Source organism: Eumetopias jubatus, unplaced genomic scaffold (genome assembly GCF_037043125.1).
Source record: "Eumetopias jubatus isolate StellerSeaLion01/CBP00866 unplaced genomic scaffold, mEumJub1_p1.0 scaffold_4, whole genome shotgun sequence".
Classification (NCBI taxonomy): Eukaryota; Metazoa; Chordata; class Mammalia; order Carnivora; family Otariidae; genus Eumetopias; species Eumetopias jubatus.
The window spans coordinates 107873934-107888558 of record NW_028274810.1 but is presented as its reverse complement, the minus strand read 5'-3'; the positions used below and the strand labels follow the sequence as shown (position 1 = coordinate 107888558).

The window sequence follows — 14625 nt, the reverse complement described above, 5'->3', positions numbered from 1 at the left end:
GCTGGAGCTTTAGAAAGCTCAGCGGAGGACCCCTCGATCCCTTTCAAGAATGGGCAGATTCCATATTCCTGCTGTATCCCTAAGGTTTATTGGAGACCAAGCCTCTCTCTGGACCCAAAACCACGGCCCGACCAGCATCAGGCCCCAACATGTGCCTGGGGCCCCATCTCCTTCATTCTGGTCTAGGCGAGTGCCCACACTCAGCCAGAGGGACAGTGCCCAGATTCAGGCACCTGAGCACCCTGACCAAGGCATCCATCACCCTGCAGCAAGCTCCCTTTGGGAGGCAAGAGAGTCCGTCCTAGGGGAGGAGGCCCACAGGAACAGGCCTGTGGGAGGGGGAGGTGTAGCCAGGGCAGAAGCCCCACCTTGCTGTCTCCAAACATCACTCCCACTGCAGGCGCTGTGTGTGCAGGGCTTGGTGGTAGGCCCAACTGCCTGCAGCCAAGGCCCAGCGACAGACGTCCTCCTTTGGTAGCAGCAGCAGTCTCTCTTCCTCTAGCCGGCTCAGGAGGCCTGCAGCACCCAACATTGCGCCCCCCCACATTCCGTAAGTGTTGGCTGTGAAAACGGCCACAATGAGGATGGTTACTGCAACCACCAGCACCACTGCCTGACTAGCCACAGAGCGGCCCTCAGCACCAAGGTGGTCACCGGCCACTGCCAGCACCATCCCTCCTCCCAGGAGCAGGTTGGCAGAGGAGCGGTCCCCATTCACCCAGTGGAAATCGAAGGCCAGAAGGGGCAGGCCAATGACAGTGGCCACCCAGGCTCCAGCAAGACAGTCTTCATCTGTGCCCAGCCCTGGGGCCAGCATGGTGGCAGAGGCCAAGGCCTGGAGCAGGAAGCCAGCAGCGGCCCCTCGACTTGCCTGTCAGCACAAAGATAGGAGGAGGTGTGGGGAAAAAAGAGGCCAGGACCTTCCTTTAAGCAGGGAAAGGTCTGGGGGTCTCATGCAACCCTGGGCTTCAGATTCAACCTCCCGCCACCCTCTCTGTGATCGGGGTAACTGGACCTGATGCAGATCCTTGCAGTTTGGGAGCGGGACACATCCCTGCCCCCTCCCGGTGTACTCACCTGGGCAGTGCGCACGGCTGCATGCAGAGACACCACTCCCAGTGCCAGGTGGGACAGGGTCGTGCTCCACTCACTCCAAGGCTTGGGGGCCATGGCACCTCGGGTGGTAGGGAATGTGAAACAGGAAGGGGATTCAAAACTTTGGAGAGGAAGAAAACGCAGAAGCCGGCGACCAGGAGCCCTAAAGGCGACTCTCCTGGACTCCCAGGTTCCAGAGCCCCATTTCTAAGTGTTGGGATAGGCTCATTCGAAACTTTCCGGAGCCCTGGGACGCAGCTGTGGGGAAGAGGAACCTAGTTAGGCCGGGAAAAGAAAGGAGAAAGCGAACCTGACCTGGGTGGGCGTGAGTTCTGGGGCCCTGGAATCCAAGTGGGGGTGCCGGGCCTCGGGGAGAGTCGCGCGCAGGCCCACTCGACCTGGTTCCTGCGCTCCGGGAGGCGCCGTCTTCGGAACCTGGCCTGGAAGGAGCTACAGCGCAGGCCCTCAGCGGCGGCTGAGCTGCGAGGCCCCGACGCAGAGGCGAGCTGTAGGCCGCAGTCGCCCACCCCGCCGCCCGCCGATCGCCCGCTCGCTCGCTCGCTCGCGGTACGCTGCCGGGTCTCCCCCTTCAGCCCAGCCAACATTGGCCGGACGCGAACCAACGAGAGGAGCGGAGGCTAGAGCGGTGGGAGGGCGGGGCCTGGGGAAGGGGGCGTTCTAGGAGAGCCAGACAAGGTTGTGAAGGCGGAGAGGGTACGAGGAGGAGGGAGCTCTGTCCCACGATTGCGGTATGATACCCAAGTGGTTTGGAGGGATCTGTGGCGAGGGGAGGGGCTGTGAAGGGAAGGGCCAGTAAAAGGGGCGGGTTGAGGGCGGAGCTGTGAAGGTCGTGGGCGGGGCTGAGAGGGGAGTGGGTCTGGGCGGGACTGCGCGGAGTTGGGAGGGAAGAGACTGTCGCAGGGGGCGGGGCTGTGAAGGGGTCTGGGCGGGGCTATGAGGGGGGTCTGGGCGTAGCTGGGAGGGAAGGGGATGATACAGGCCGCGGGACTGGGCGGGGCTGTGATGGGAGGGGCTGTTGGGCGGGGCTGAGAGGGGAGGGGTGGTCTGGGCGGAGCTGGGAGGGAAGGGGCCGTTGCAGGGGGCGGGGCTGTGATAGGGGTCTGGGCAGGGCTGAGATGGGAGGAGGGGTCTGGGCGCAGCTGGGCGGGGCTATGAGGAGCGTGGTAATGTGAGGATGGGCGCTTGGCCTCCTACCAGCTGTGGGCTCTAAGGGGCGAGGGCGATAGGGTCCTCCGCGGAAGGCTGGGAAGGATTCCGAGGAGGTGGTGTGTGGAGGCCGTGAGCGTTCTCAACCTGGGGTCTCAGTGAAGTAGGGGTGGGAGGCGCGGGGCAGGTGTCCGCGTGGGGCCCGGGGGGCTCCTGTTCCTGGCACCCCCTTTCCTCGGGCGCGCGGCCCCCACCCGCGGGAGCGGGGCCGTGGGGGCGGCCTCCCCGAGCATGCGCACCGGTTTTGCAGCGCGCGGGCGCGGAGTCGGGGCGCTGGGACGCGGGGCGGCGCGAAGCGGGGCCCTCTGCCGCCCCGCGCTCCCATGTACGCCTTCTACTCACTGCTCATCTACATCTTCTACAGCCTCTTTCGTAGGGATGGCGGGGCTGCGGCGGCCGGCGACCCCGGGGACCCCGCCCAGGTGAGCGGAGCGGGCCCAGCACGTCCGGCGCCCCCCTTCCTGAGAGCGGGTTTTGCGGGCCCGCGCAGCGCACGTTCCCGGGGCGCTGACGCTGGGGAGGGAGGGCCGTGCGGAGGACCCCGTCTCTGTTGTGCTGTTGGAATCGGAGACCTCAACTCCCTTGGCCCGGGTCTCGGAGGGAGGGGGGCCCCCCGGCTGCTTACCCAACCCTCAGAGGTCCCGCTGCTCTCTCCCCAGAGTGCGGGTTGCCAGCGCGGGGGTCGCCGCCGCCCCGACCAGCCCCCGGCAGAGCTGTGGACCGAGCTGACAGGCCTGGTCGGTAGGTGCTGTCGGTGCGCCGGGAGCGCTGCGGTCCCCGGGGCCAGGAGGGAACCCCGCCGTCCGAGAGAGGAAGGGGTGCCCGTGACCTCTCTGGGAGGGAGGGACCCAGGAGGTGCCTTCTGGTGGTCAGGCCTCCGACACGTGAGCCACAAGCCTCGCTTTCCCGCTACCAGGCCTCACTGGCTGCTCCGAATCTGAGGATGGGCCGGAAGAGGGAGCCGAAGGCCGCCCTACCGAGGTCTCCCTGGAAGAGGCTCTCGTGCGTCTTGCTGAGTTCCTCTCCGTCCAGCTGGGGGCGGAAGAGAGCCTCGGGAATCCTCCTGACCTGACCAAGGTGAGCGGGGTGAGGGTCCTCCAGCTGGTCCATACTCTCTCCACAGTCCTTTTGGTCTCCCCGTGCGTGTCATCACCTCCGTCTTCTCTGCTCTGGTGCTTCTATCTTCTTTACAGCCGAGCGATGTTCCCCCACTGTTGACGGTGACTGGTCAGCTCTTGGCCCTCCTGGCATGGATTCGGAGCCCCAGGGGAAGGCAGGCCCTGTCCCAGGGGACTCAGCCAGCCTCGGAGGGGCAGTGCCCCACTCCTGCTGGTGCGTAAGGAGTAGTGCATCGTAAAGGGAGTGTGTGGAGGGAGTGAAGCCCACAGAAACCGAGTGGCCTGCAGTTCGGGGTCCCATGCCCAGCCCTGTTGCCGAGGTGTCCCCTCCTTCAGGTTAGGGGCCTCATCAGTCTTAACTGGCCCACCCCACCCCAGGATCCCCATCTCAAGAAGAGAGCCCTTCCCTTTCACCAAGGGATGAGGCCCAAGGGCAGAACCTTCCGCAGTTGGAGGAGGACCAGAGGGCTTGGCAGCGGCTGGAGCAGCTCATCCTCGGACAGGTAAGGGGTCCAGAAGGCGACAGGGACTGGGGTGGAGAGATTGGAAGGAGATGCTCCATCCTGTGCCCCTCTTTCCTTCCCAGCTAGAGGAGCTGAAGCAGCAACTAGAACTGCAGGAGGAGGAGCTGGGCCGGCTGCGCCTGGGAGTGGTAAGGTTGCGGGGTGGGGCTCCAGGAGGGTGACAAGAGAGGTGGCCCAACTTTCAGGTGAGTCTTGAGGGCTTCTCTCTCCACCAGGGGGCAACAGACTCAGAGAAAAGGGTTCAGCATCTAACCCTGGAGAATGAGGCTCTGAAACAGAGCCTGAGCCTCACTCGGGACCTCCTGCTACACTGGGGCCCTGGCCCCTCCACCAGGGCCCCCCAGGTATCCTCCTTAGCTGTTATCTCTCCTGCAGTCTGGGGCTCCTGAACACCTGGCTACCTGCAACACTGTCCAGGATCTAATGCTGCTGGAAGCCTCTCTGACCTTTCAGGAGCAGAGCCCAGGGTGCAGGGGGAGGGGGGTGGACAGGCCCTGGGATGGTCTGTGCAAGGAGACCAGTGCCCATGGGAGAACGTCTCTGCCCTGTCCTGTGGCTTTCCACGTGACTGACCCCAGGAGAGCAGAGGGACTTGGGGGAAGGAGTCCCGTATAAAGTTGGGAGACGTGGATTCATGACGAGCTGTGCCTGCTCCTCTCAACTTGACGTCCCCATCCAGCCCAATGGGGCTGCTGGCGTGCACCTCCTTTAGTTCGCTCCTGGCTCCACAGCTGACCTGGCTCCCACCCTTCCTGCAGGAGGAGGCAGAGGCCTTGGCGGAGCTCCAGAGCCGGCTTCAGGAAGCCCAGGACACCACAGAAGCACTTCAAGTCCAGGTGGGCACTGAGCCCAGGGGCCGGGAAGGCTGGGGCACGGGGAGGTGGGGTATCTGAGGCAGGGCCTGGTAAGTGCCCTGTTTCCTCAGTGACAAGGGTGGGGTTGGGCGGGACAGCTGGGGGTGCAGGAGGTGCAGCTGCAGGGCCTTCGGGGGGCCCTTCGGCAGCTCCAGCAGGAGACTGAGCAGAACTGTAGAAGGGAGCTGCAGCAGATGCATGGGCGGCTGGCAGGTAAGGGATGGGACCAGAGGGCTCGCGAAAAGGCCATGGGGTCAGGGCTCTCCCTCACAACAAACTCTCCCTGCCAGGACTTCGGGCACGGATGGCCAGTCTGCGTCAGGGCTGTGGGGACCTCCGAGGACTGGTCAGCACATTTACCCAGAGCTGTCAATGTTCGCTCAGTGAGGCCCGGGGTCAGGTCAGGACCATCTGCCCCCTCTCCAGAACATGCTCTCTGAGCAGCCTGGTCACTGTTCTTCCGTGGGGAACCCTTATTCTTTCTTTCTACCCTGGGGGGCTGCCTGCTGTAATGGAGGTGGTAGGCTCTGGAATCAGAACAGCTTGTGATCTCACACACCCTAGGTGTGATCTCATTTCTGGGTCTCACTTTTGTCGGTACAAACTGGGGTGACAGTAAATCCCTCACAGGATTGCCAACCCTGGAGGAGACAGATGTCTTTTTCCCTGATTCTGCTCAGGTTCTGGGTCTCCACCTGGGCCCACAAATGATGCCCCTAGGGGCCCAAAGCCACTGAAAGTTATATCCTCAGCAGCCCCTCCGCCAAGCTCCTCAACTGCACCCACTTCCTCACATCCCTATTCCACCAGGTGTCCTGGGCCCTGGGGGCACTGTCATCTGGCGGGGCTGGGACTCAGCTCCCTGAGGAGCAGCAGGGGCCCCCAACTGGATGCCCAGGGCGGCTGCTGGAGCTCAAGGGTATGGCAGGCTTGGGAAGTGGAGGAAGTGGGGCCTCCCCATGCTTTAGGGCCTGGGAGGCAGCCCACTGATGTGATCTCCATCCCAGGAAATATCCGTGTGCTGTGTCGGCTGAGGCCAGGGACACCCTCCAGCCTGGTGAGCTCGGAGCCTGGCCCCAGTGGCACGGTCACCACCTGCTATCGAGGGCGCCAGCGTCGCTTCCGCCTGGACTGGGTTTTCTCTCCAGAGGCCAGCCAGGAGGAGGTGATGGTCTGCCCTTGCGTCTGTGCTGTCCTTCCCTCATACTGCCCCCGGATCAGAAGAGGCTCTGGGTTCCCCTTCATCTGCCTTCCCGGTGGCTGAACTCCAGTGAAGGGAAGGGAAGGGAGCAGGTTCTGGGAGGCAGGAATGGGAGCCTAGCTGGGCACCTCCTCTGCAGTTCCAGTGGAAATAAGCCTTCTGGTTTAATGGAAAGGTTAACATTTTAAAAAGTAACTTTTTTACCAGGAAACTAAGGAAAATGATCTTGTCTGAAATGATGGCCACCGCTCGAGAGCTGGCTGCAGAGCGTGGCCAGGGTGGGGACAGTGCTGTAACCACCTTCCTCCAGGCTTGCCGGCTGCTTACTCTTTCAGCCGGGGTGGAGTGGGCTGGCTGTGAGGGCAGGCTCCCCTCCATGCCTTGTGGCCAAGGAAGCAGTCGGGGCGCAAGGGCGAGTGGGTGGTTTCCAGCCTCAGTGCCCTCCTGGGAGCCCACTACAGACCCCGCTCTCCTCCCCCCTCCCCGTTCCCGCCAGGCCCAGCTCCCCACCTTGCTTCATACGCTCCCTGTCTCCCTGTCGCTGTCCACATAGACTTTGGCATGAGAACTTCCAAAGCTCAGGAAACAGAGGCGATGGAGTAAGGGAGAGAGCTAGCAGAGATTCTGACCTGTGTTGGCCTCACAGGTACGCGGTGTGAGGAGTGGCAGGTGGCCAGGGCTCCTTCCCCCACTTCCTGGAGTACCACGGCTGTTTTTCACTTGTCTCTCTATCTCACACACTTCCCCTGGTCTCAGCCTGCATCCCAAACTTCAGCCCTGTGCAGCCTGCCCCGTCTGCAGACCTCTGACGGGGCCCTCCAATTCCAGTGTGTCTGAATGAAGGAGCCAAAGGCATCTTTCACTGAGCCTGCTCACCTGTGTTCCCCATCGTGCAAGGGCACCACAGCCCCCCATCAGTCACCCTCAGTGCTTCCTTCCGGTCATGGAATCTCAGTGACCTCCCTGGCAAGTCTGCATTCTGCCCTCATTGCTGGCAGGGAACACGTTAAGTAGAACTTGCAGGCTACTCTGTTGGCAGCCACCTTCTGGCCACAAAAGCTGGCCATGTCATTGCTCAAAAGGCTGCTGCTGGGGTCCAGTTGCCCACAGGATATAAGTCCCAGCGCCATTTCCTCTTCAGCCGCCTCTCTGTGTACCCTCGCAGGCCAGGGTTCCAGTGATCTTGACGAGCCACCGAGAGCTGGTCACTGTGCAGCCCTTCTGGGCTCATTCTTTGTGTGCCCGGTGCTGCTCTAGTCCTCTTGTACATGCTCCCCTTGAGCCCTTACGACAGGTGGCACTGTAGTCGTCACCTCACAGAGGGAAAACCTTAGCCCAGAAGGACGATGGATGCTTTGCTTCCCATCATACCTGGGGTTTGAACCTGGCAGCCAAGCCCAGCATCTGGGCTCTCGGCTGCTGCGCCCCTGGGCCTCCCAGGTGGTCCTCAGAATTCCAGTGCTCCGTGTTGCTTGCTCTTTCTTTCTGGCACATCCCTTCCCTCCTCTGCCTGGCAAATTCTTGCAAATGCCTCCTCCAGGGAGCCTCTTCAATTTGTTGGGAGATCCTCCTTTCCACTGTGCCCTCCTAGAGCCGCCCTCCCCAGGGAATCAAGCTTCATTCACACTGTGTCCCGGGTCCTGGGGCTTAGGACCCTTACCCCCTCCGACCCTAGGTCTTCCGGGAGCTGGAGCCAGCTGTGCTGTCCTGCCTCCGAGGCTACAGTGTCTGCATTTTCACCTATGGTCAGACGGGCACGGGGAAGACCTACAGTATGGAGGTGGGAAGGGGAGACCCGGGGTGGCTCCTGGGGCCAGGGGCTGGGATGTGAGTCTGATGCAGCACCCCACCCTGTCCCCAGGGCCCACCTGAGGACCCTGGCATAGCTCCTAGGGCACTGCAGTCACTGTTCCAGGAGATGGGGACTGGAGGGCAACACCGTGTAACTCTCAGCATGGTGGAGATCTACAATGAGGCTGTCAGGTCAGGGCCATGCTACAGTGCCTTGTCCTCACCCTGTGCTCTTCCAGTTACCCTGGGAACCTCAGAAACCAAGCCCTTCCCTTTCTCACCAGGGACCTCCTTGCCCCAGGGCCTCCAGAGCGCCTGGCCGTGAGGCAGGGCCCAGCAGGCCAGGGGGGCATTCAGGTGGCTGGTCTCACCTACTGGGATGTGCCCAACCTGGAGACCCTGCACCAGGTAAGGCTGCCCAGTGGCAACGCACCCCCCCCCCCCAGGAATTCTCCAAGGCCCCGCCTGTGCTCCCACCTAGGGACGCAGACCCTGCAGCAGGTAGGTCCTATTGCTCCGCCCTCCAGATGCTGAGCCTGGGGAGGAGCAACCGGGCCACCGCCGCCACCACCAAGAATCGGCACAGCTCTCGGTCGCATGCTTTGGTCACGCTGACACTACGCACAGCGTCCCCACCTCGCGGACCAGGCACCGCAGGTACCAAGGCGCGCACCTGAGCCCCGCAGGTTGGGGGGAGGGCCCGCAGCACCCAAGACCAGGGCTCCCTCCACGTCGGGCTTGCTTGCCCTTGCAGGCACCCTGCACCTGGTGGACCTGGCTGGATCCGAGCGTGCCTGGAAGGCGGGGGCGGCCAGCACGTCGCCGGGAGACCGAGATGGCGCCCAGCGTCTGCGGGAGGCCCGGACTATCAATCGCTCACTGCTGGCCCTGGGGGGCGTGATGGCCGCGCTGCGGGCCCGCCGGCCACACGTGCCCTTCCGCGATTCTCAGCTCACGCGCCTTCTGCAGCCTGCGCTGGGACCTGGTGCCACCGCGGTGCTGCTGCTGCAGGTGGGCCTCGGGCAGGCATGGGGTGGTTTGCAAGCCAGGCGCCGCCCGCTCAGGGCCCGCCCATCTGCGCCGCTTCCCCGCAGATTTCCACGCGGCCCGAGGATCTGGGCGAGACTGTGTGCTCGCTGAAGTTCGCCGAGCGAGTGGGCCAAGTGGAGCTGGGGCCAGCCCGGCGCTGCAGGGCCCCGCGCTCTGGGACGCCCTCTTCCCTCAGCACCGACACACCACTCACCGGGACCCCCTGCACTCCCACGCCGTCCCCCGGCAGCCCTCCAAGTCCCGGCCCAGAGAGCGACTCCAGCTCGGCCCTTGGGACCCAAAAGAACATGCCCTCGTAGTCTGGAGTCGCGTCTCTGCCGGCAGAGGCAGCAAAGCTCCTACACCCTCACAACCTCCTTGACCTCTGGGGGCCCACTGCCCCCTCCCCCGGAATTGGTTCCCTTGCCCCATGAGTATTTAGTGTAGGTACATGATTGCCTCTCCCTCCCCCAGGCCCTCAGCTCCCTCCTTATCACCATTTGCTGTTATCGCAGCACACAGCAGGGGATGCCAGAACCGTGGGAGGTAGACCCCGCCAAGTGGTTATCCCAATCACCACCCCATCACCAAAAATCAGACTCGGCATTAAAATGTTGTCTACTCCTTTACTGTTATCTTCCCCACTACCACCACCAAAACCAAGCAGAATTTTGATTTCCTTTCCCCAAAAAGGTGCTGCTACCTCATTCCCAGGCACATGAGGGAGGACAGGACTTCAGGCTGGAGCCACCATTTAGGTTCTCCCTCCCCCAGCCCGGAGCCAGGGAGGGGAAGTGACACATGGTGATGGATGGATGGATGGAAAGGATAGACCCGCAGAGAAAGTAGGATCAGGAAGGGGCTGCTGCTAGGAAAGCCCCCACTCTTTCCAGTCTTGCCTCTGGGGTAGGAGAGGCATGACCGACCATCAGGGCCAGGGTGGTGCCTAGCTAGACCACAGCCCTTTGTGGGGCAGTCCAATAAACATCGTGGATTCTCAGCACCGCTGGTGCCTGGTGTTTCAGGGCTGCCGTGGCCACAGACACCTCTTGGACCTCTTGGCCCTCGTTCCCCAACAAGCCAGTGGTGGCAGGAAGGGATAGGAGAGGAAAGCTCCCCTGCCCTGGGAGCCTCACAGGCTGTACCAGGAGAGGAGCCAGCCTGGGGTGGAGGCAGCTGGATCTCGGGAGTGGCTAACCCACACATCATAGATGCTCTTGTTGGGTGGCACCCCCTGGAAGAGGGCATCTAGATCCCAGAGCAGCCCTGGGGGGCCATGAGTTTCAGGGGCCACCCCCCAGTAGGCTGAGCTGGTTGAAGGTGGGCACTGGGGACAGGGTGTGGGCGGTAGTGGGGCTAAGGGCATTACCACATTGGGAGTGTAGGTGGGCAAGTAAGAGGTGGGCAGCTGCCCCCACAGCGAGGCCCTGTGACTCCCACTGGACAGCCCCCCAGGATCTGGAGAGCCCTGCAGTAAGTGGAGGGGCCAGGCTCTGTGCTCAGGGGAGAGGGGCGAGGGCCTGCTGCTTCCACCCTGGGAAGTCTCCGCATCTGCTCTCCTGGGCCCAGGAAGGGGGCAGAGGGGCCACAGAGGCCTCTCAGAGGGCAGGGGTGGGGTGGGCATCACCTTCTGCCCACTGTGCCCAGAGCCCGCTGGACCTGGGCTGCTTCGTGGTGCCCCCTCCCCGGGGTCCCCTAACAAAGACTTGATGCTGAAGCCCTCACTGGGTGGTGGCTGGGGACTGGGCGGCCGGTAGGGCCAGCCGTGCAACACGTAGGGGCCCAGGTCCTTGGCGAAGGCTCCCCGCTCGCCCCTGCTCTGCCAGCGCCGGCACAGGGCCGTGTTCTGCAGCCGCAGCGCCTCGGCCGGGATCAGGCTCACGTCGACTGCCCAGAAGTTGCCCTTGGCCTGGGGCTTCGCTGGATCTTTAGGCACCTGGAGGGGGTGGGGAGGCTTGGGTGGGGCCGTCCGACCCCAGACCCTCGGGATTTCCGCCCCAGCTCCGACCCTCGCCCTACCCCACCTTGCGGAAGCATCGGTTGGAGGAGAGATTGTGGCGGATGGAATCCTTCCAGCCCTCGTAGTCTTCCTTGAAGAAGGGGAACGCGGCCTGGACCTGACGGATGATCTGAAACCACCGACCGACCGGCGCGGCAGTGTGAGCCGGACGCAGAGGGGAGCAGCGCCGCCCCTCCCCCACAGCCGGGCTTCGGGGCGTCGCCCCCCCCCCAGAGAACACCTCTGCGCCCGAGCGAAAAAAAGCCCCGAGGGAAGCGTCCTGCCCGAGCACCTCGGCTCTTTCCCCTGGTGCCCAGGCCTGGACTGGCCCCGCTGGCTCGGCTGGGTGGGGCCAGGTGGGGATGGAAGCCGGAGTCTGAGCCTAGGAGTAGGTAGGGGACGGGTCTGGCGAAAGGTCCGATTACCGAGTGTGAGGGAAAAAGGGGGTCCCTCTCACCTGGGCCAGCTTCAGCCTGCGGGAGGGTGCGGCCTGGATCACCAAGGCAATCATGGCCAAGTAGGTGTAGGGGGGTTTGTCATGCCGCAGGTATCTCTTCTTCCTTCTCTTGGGGGGCTGGGAGGAAGACTCCGACCCAGGAAGCCCCAGGCGTGGGTTGCTGCAGGGTCCCATGCAGGGGGAGACACGCACCGTGGGCAGGGGCCTGGCCCCGTGGAGGCAAGGCAATGGGGCAGTGTGGTGAGGCAAGGCTGGGGGCCTGAGGCCGGCGGGCCTGGCGGGCCAGACCCTTTATCATTCGGATGGAAGGGGGAGGGGAGGGGAGGCAGAGGGAGGGAGAAATCGGCGGTGGGGGAGGGGAGCGTGCAGAGGACTGCCACAATTAGCAGGTTTCAGTTAATCTGGAAGGGAGGGGCAGGGAGGATTCCAGTGGGGGCTGCAGGCGGCCACCCAGGCCTCATTCCTCACCCCTGGGCTGCCTTCAGCACCCCCTACAAGCTGGAGGGAAAAGCCTTTGGAAGGGGCCTGTGACCTACGGTTGCTTTATCCTGTCTGGGCTGGGCTTCAGGCTCGCATTTAATAGCTGCGGGAGTTGATTTACCCAAAGTTGACCTGCCAAGAATGGGTGGGGTCTGCCCAGAGTTCAAGGCTGAGCAGCTTCCGGGACCTAGATGGTGGTCAGAGGGCTTCCTGGAGGAAACTTCAGGAACAAAATAGGGACACAGTTAATTCAAGGAATTTTCCTAGGGGGCGCCTGGGTGGCTCAGTTGGTGAAGCGACGGCCTTCGGCTCAGGTCATGATCTCAGGGTCCTGGGATCGAGTCCCGCATCGGGCTCCCTGCTCAGCGGGGAGTCTGCTTCTCCCTCTGACCCTCTTTCCTCTCGTGCTCTCTGTCTCTCATTCTCTCTCTCAAATAAATAAATAAAATCTTAAAAAAAAAAAAAGGAATTTTCCTAGGGGCTGCTACAGGGCCCCAGTGGATTCCCAAGGCCTTGGAGGCCACTTTCCTCCCCTCCCTGGTGCCTGTTAACAGTGGGAGCTGACCAGCTCTCATTATTCATTGTGCACCTCACTGGCTCTAGGTGAGCTGGACCTCCCTGGCCCCAGAGGACTTTTGGGAGGCAGAGTTGCCTCCCTTCTCTTTTGGTCCACTGAGTCCAAAGCTCTGAAGGTTGCTACCCAGGAGGATGCCCCTCGTTCTTACGGGGCACTTGGGCAGTGGTCCTGGGCTTTCGTGTGTGTGGGTGGAGGAAGAGGTCTCCTAGCTGGAGGGGTTTACTGGACATCTCTTGGGGCCAGGCCTTGAGGATACAGCTTCATGGGTCATAGTTCCTGCCCAGTGGAGCACGCAAGGACCACCTGGCTTCACCCTGGACAGGAGTGAGAGCACAGGTGTGTTGTGTGAGTACGCAGGAAGGCTTCCCAGGCAGCCACAGGGCCCTGAGGATTAGTCTAGGTAGAAGGAGATGTTCCCCAGGCAGGTGGGGGTTGGCCTGAATGGAGGAGGGGCACCCTAGGGAAGAGAGTGGAGGCTCAGGCTGAGGAGGCCTGAGGGGCCAGAACCCCCTGCTCAGGCCTGGCTATAGCGTCTGAGGGTTTTAGCAGGCACAGGACCTGCCCCAGAAGTGTGGTCCCAGAAGAATGCCCCTGGCAGGCCCTGAGACTCACTGGTCCTCTCAATTCCCAGACCCTGTTCTGTCCCCTCACCTTCTCTCTGGCCATCTGATCTGTCAAGGCCTTTGAGTTAGTCAAGGCCTATGGTCTGTACCATGACCCAAAGCCCAGCCCTGCCCCCTACCAGCAAGTTTGCCCAAGGGGGTATTGGGCCCAGGACACCAGCAGCGGCTGGTGCTGGTATCAAGGCCCCCAGACCCAAGGGAAACCACAGGAGCACACTTTATATAACTCACTTCAAGAATTCAACTTTTCTTGGGTAGCCTCCTCCCACAACATTATAGTCGTCAATGGTTTAAAGTCTGCAGCATACAGTAGGTAGCCAACTGGTGTTAAGGTGCTGAGGGTAGGCAGGAGTGCAGGAGGTGCACTGGGGGAGGCAGTGTGGGGGCGGAAATGGATGAGGTCCTGTGGAGTACCACACTGCCCCCTTCACTCTCAGACGTCCCGTGGTTCCTCTGAACCCCTACGTCACCTCTTTCCGTTCCCAGAGCTCTAGTTGACGGGGTCCGTGTGTCTCACCGTGCTGTTACTGCGTACGGCTTCCTAACCGCACTCCATTAGCAAAGAGGTCTCCCTCCTTCAAGTCTTCAGTCGCCACGTCCCCTCCACGCGTCCTCCCTTGCTTGGTTTGACGTTCAAGGCTCCTTGAGTCCGCACTATTCCTATGTGACCACTGTCCCCCGCCCTCCTAAACCGCCCCCTCGGTTACTTCCCATGGCCCCAAAGCACCGGGTCATTCCACTTAGGTCTATGTTTTCCCTCCGTCCGTGATGACTCGGCTTTGTCCGGTGAACTCCGACTATTCTTTAGAAGCCCAGGACAAATAGATGGCCGCTCTCCCGAGAGCCTTTCGACTGCTTGCCCGTCCCGCCCCGTCCGCGCCCAGGATGCCGCGGCCACCGAGACGCTCACACAGCACCGCCGGCAGCCGTCCTCTCGGGGAAGGCCCCGCCCCCTGGCCGGTCGGCCACGCCCTCGGGCTTCCGTGCGGGGCCGCGGCTTCCGGCTTTGGGCCGCGCGGACCGGAAGTGTAGCGTTGCCATGGCGAGAGCCGGGCGCGGGGCCCGCCCCCGCGGCGCCCAGAGGAGCGCGGGCCCGACCGAGCGGTGGGTCGCATCTGGTCCGCTGCGCTGCTGCGCTGTGCGCGAGGCGGAAGGTGAGGCGCGGACTTCCGGGGCCTGCGGCGGGAGAGGAGGCCGGCGGAGGAGGGAGCGGCGGCGGGGGGCGCGGGGGGCGCAGAGCAGAGCGGGGCCTCCTCGGGAGCCCTGCCCGGCCGGCCCTCGGGGAGGCGGGCGCCGGGGCGCGAGTGTCCGCAGGCCCCTCCTGGGCGCAGGGTGCCACGGGTCAGGAGCGGCTTCTCGGGCGGCAGCCTGTGAACTGAAGGCCGCCTGTGGGGCTTTTCACCTTGATCTGTGCGTGGAGTTGTTTTCAGTTTTGCAAACCTGTTGGTCAGGTGGGCAGCGCTAGACGTCTCCGCGTTTGCAGCCGGGAAATTCGGGCGGGCGGAGAAAGGACATGCCCAGGCTTTGTGCGGGCTTTGGAGCGAGGCCAGACGAGAGACTGGAGCCTCTCCGGGGTTCCGGTGACCTCCCGGGTGAGGATCCTGGGCGCCACCTCGCAGACCAGGGTCAAAGTGAGAAGCACCAGCGTGT

At 63.0% G+C, this 14625-nt stretch overlaps 4 protein-coding genes across 5 annotated transcripts in view; 2 read left to right on the top strand and 2 right to left on the bottom strand.

Annotated features, from left to right (window-relative positions):
- Window positions 1-65: 65 nt before the first annotated feature.
- TMEM276 (transmembrane protein 276) lies at window positions 66-1723 on the bottom strand. The gene is made up of 3 exons (XM_028093490.2): window positions 1494-1723; window positions 1078-1353; window positions 66-871 (listed from the first exon to the last, which is right to left on the bottom strand). The coding sequence occupies exons 2-3, from the start codon at window positions 1168-1170 to the stop codon at window positions 386-388; spliced, it is 579 nt and encodes a 192-aa protein (XP_027949291.1). The 5' UTR covers window positions 1171-1353; window positions 1494-1723; the 3' UTR covers window positions 66-385.
- Window positions 1724-2630: 907 nt separating this feature from the next.
- Window positions 2631-9224, top strand: KIFC2 (kinesin family member C2). Its single transcript, XM_028093447.2, has 18 exons — window positions 2631-2744; window positions 2982-3063; window positions 3239-3399; window positions 3516-3654; window positions 3819-3943; window positions 4027-4092; window positions 4180-4308; window positions 4723-4800; window positions 4917-5031; window positions 5109-5218; window positions 5629-5737; window positions 5826-5983; window positions 7695-7799; window positions 7881-8002; window positions 8095-8218; window positions 8338-8467; window positions 8565-8821; window positions 8905-9224. Exons 1-18 carry the CDS (start codon window positions 2646-2648, stop codon window positions 9157-9159), a joined length of 2364 nt encoding a protein of 787 aa, XP_027949248.1. The 5' UTR covers window positions 2631-2645; the 3' UTR covers window positions 9160-9224.
- A 668-nt stretch (window positions 9225-9892) lies between these two features.
- Window positions 9893-11559, bottom strand: FOXH1 (forkhead box H1). Its single transcript, XM_028093445.2, has 3 exons — window positions 11296-11559; window positions 10864-10968; window positions 9893-10775 (listed from the first exon to the last, which is right to left on the bottom strand). Exons 1-3 carry the CDS (start codon window positions 11467-11469, stop codon window positions 9972-9974), a joined length of 1083 nt encoding a protein of 360 aa, XP_027949246.1. The 5' UTR covers window positions 11470-11559; the 3' UTR covers window positions 9893-9971.
- A 2478-nt stretch (window positions 11560-14037) lies between these two features.
- The window catches only part of PPP1R16A (protein phosphatase 1 regulatory subunit 16A), a 37572-nt gene continuing 36984 nt past the window's right edge, over window positions 14038-14625 (top strand). For both annotated transcript variants that reach the window (XM_028093620.2, XM_028093619.2), the window contains exon 1: window positions 14038-14129. The gene's annotated coding sequence lies outside the window, so the exon portion shown is untranslated. The remainder of the gene's footprint in view (window positions 14130-14625) is intronic.

Bases quoted from the DNA above. Each gene is read 5' to 3' on its own strand.
- TMEM276 (XM_028093490.2), bottom strand. From the start codon at position 1,170: ATGGCCCCCAAGCCTTGGAGTGAGTGGAGCACGACCCTGTCCCACCTG. The intron at 872-1,077 runs GTGAGTACACCG...TTGTGCTGACAG, and splicing joins CAGCCGTGCGCACTGCCCAG to GCAAGTCGAGGGGCCGCTGC.
- KIFC2 (XM_028093447.2), top strand. From the start codon at position 2,646: ATGTACGCCTTCTACTCACTGCTCATCTACATCTTCTACAGCCTCTTT. The intron at 4,801-4,916 runs GTGGGCACTGAG...TGGGCGGGACAG, and splicing joins CAGAAGCACTTCAAGTCCAG to CTGGGGGTGCAGGAGGTGCA. The intron at 5,219-5,628 runs GTCAGGACCATC...CTATTCCACCAG, and splicing joins TCAGTGAGGCCCGGGGTCAG to GTGTCCTGGGCCCTGGGGGC.
- FOXH1 (XM_028093445.2), bottom strand. From the start codon at position 11,469: ATGGGACCCTGCAGCAACCCACGCCTGGGGCTTCCTGGGTCGGAGTCT. The intron at 10,969-11,295 runs GTGAGAGGGACC...CGGTGGTTTCAG, and splicing joins GCAGGCTGAAGCTGGCCCAG to ATCATCCGTCAGGTCCAGGC. The intron at 10,776-10,863 runs GTGGGGTAGGGC...CACCCCCTCCAG, and splicing joins CCAACCGATGCTTCCGCAAG to GTGCCTAAAGATCCAGCGAA.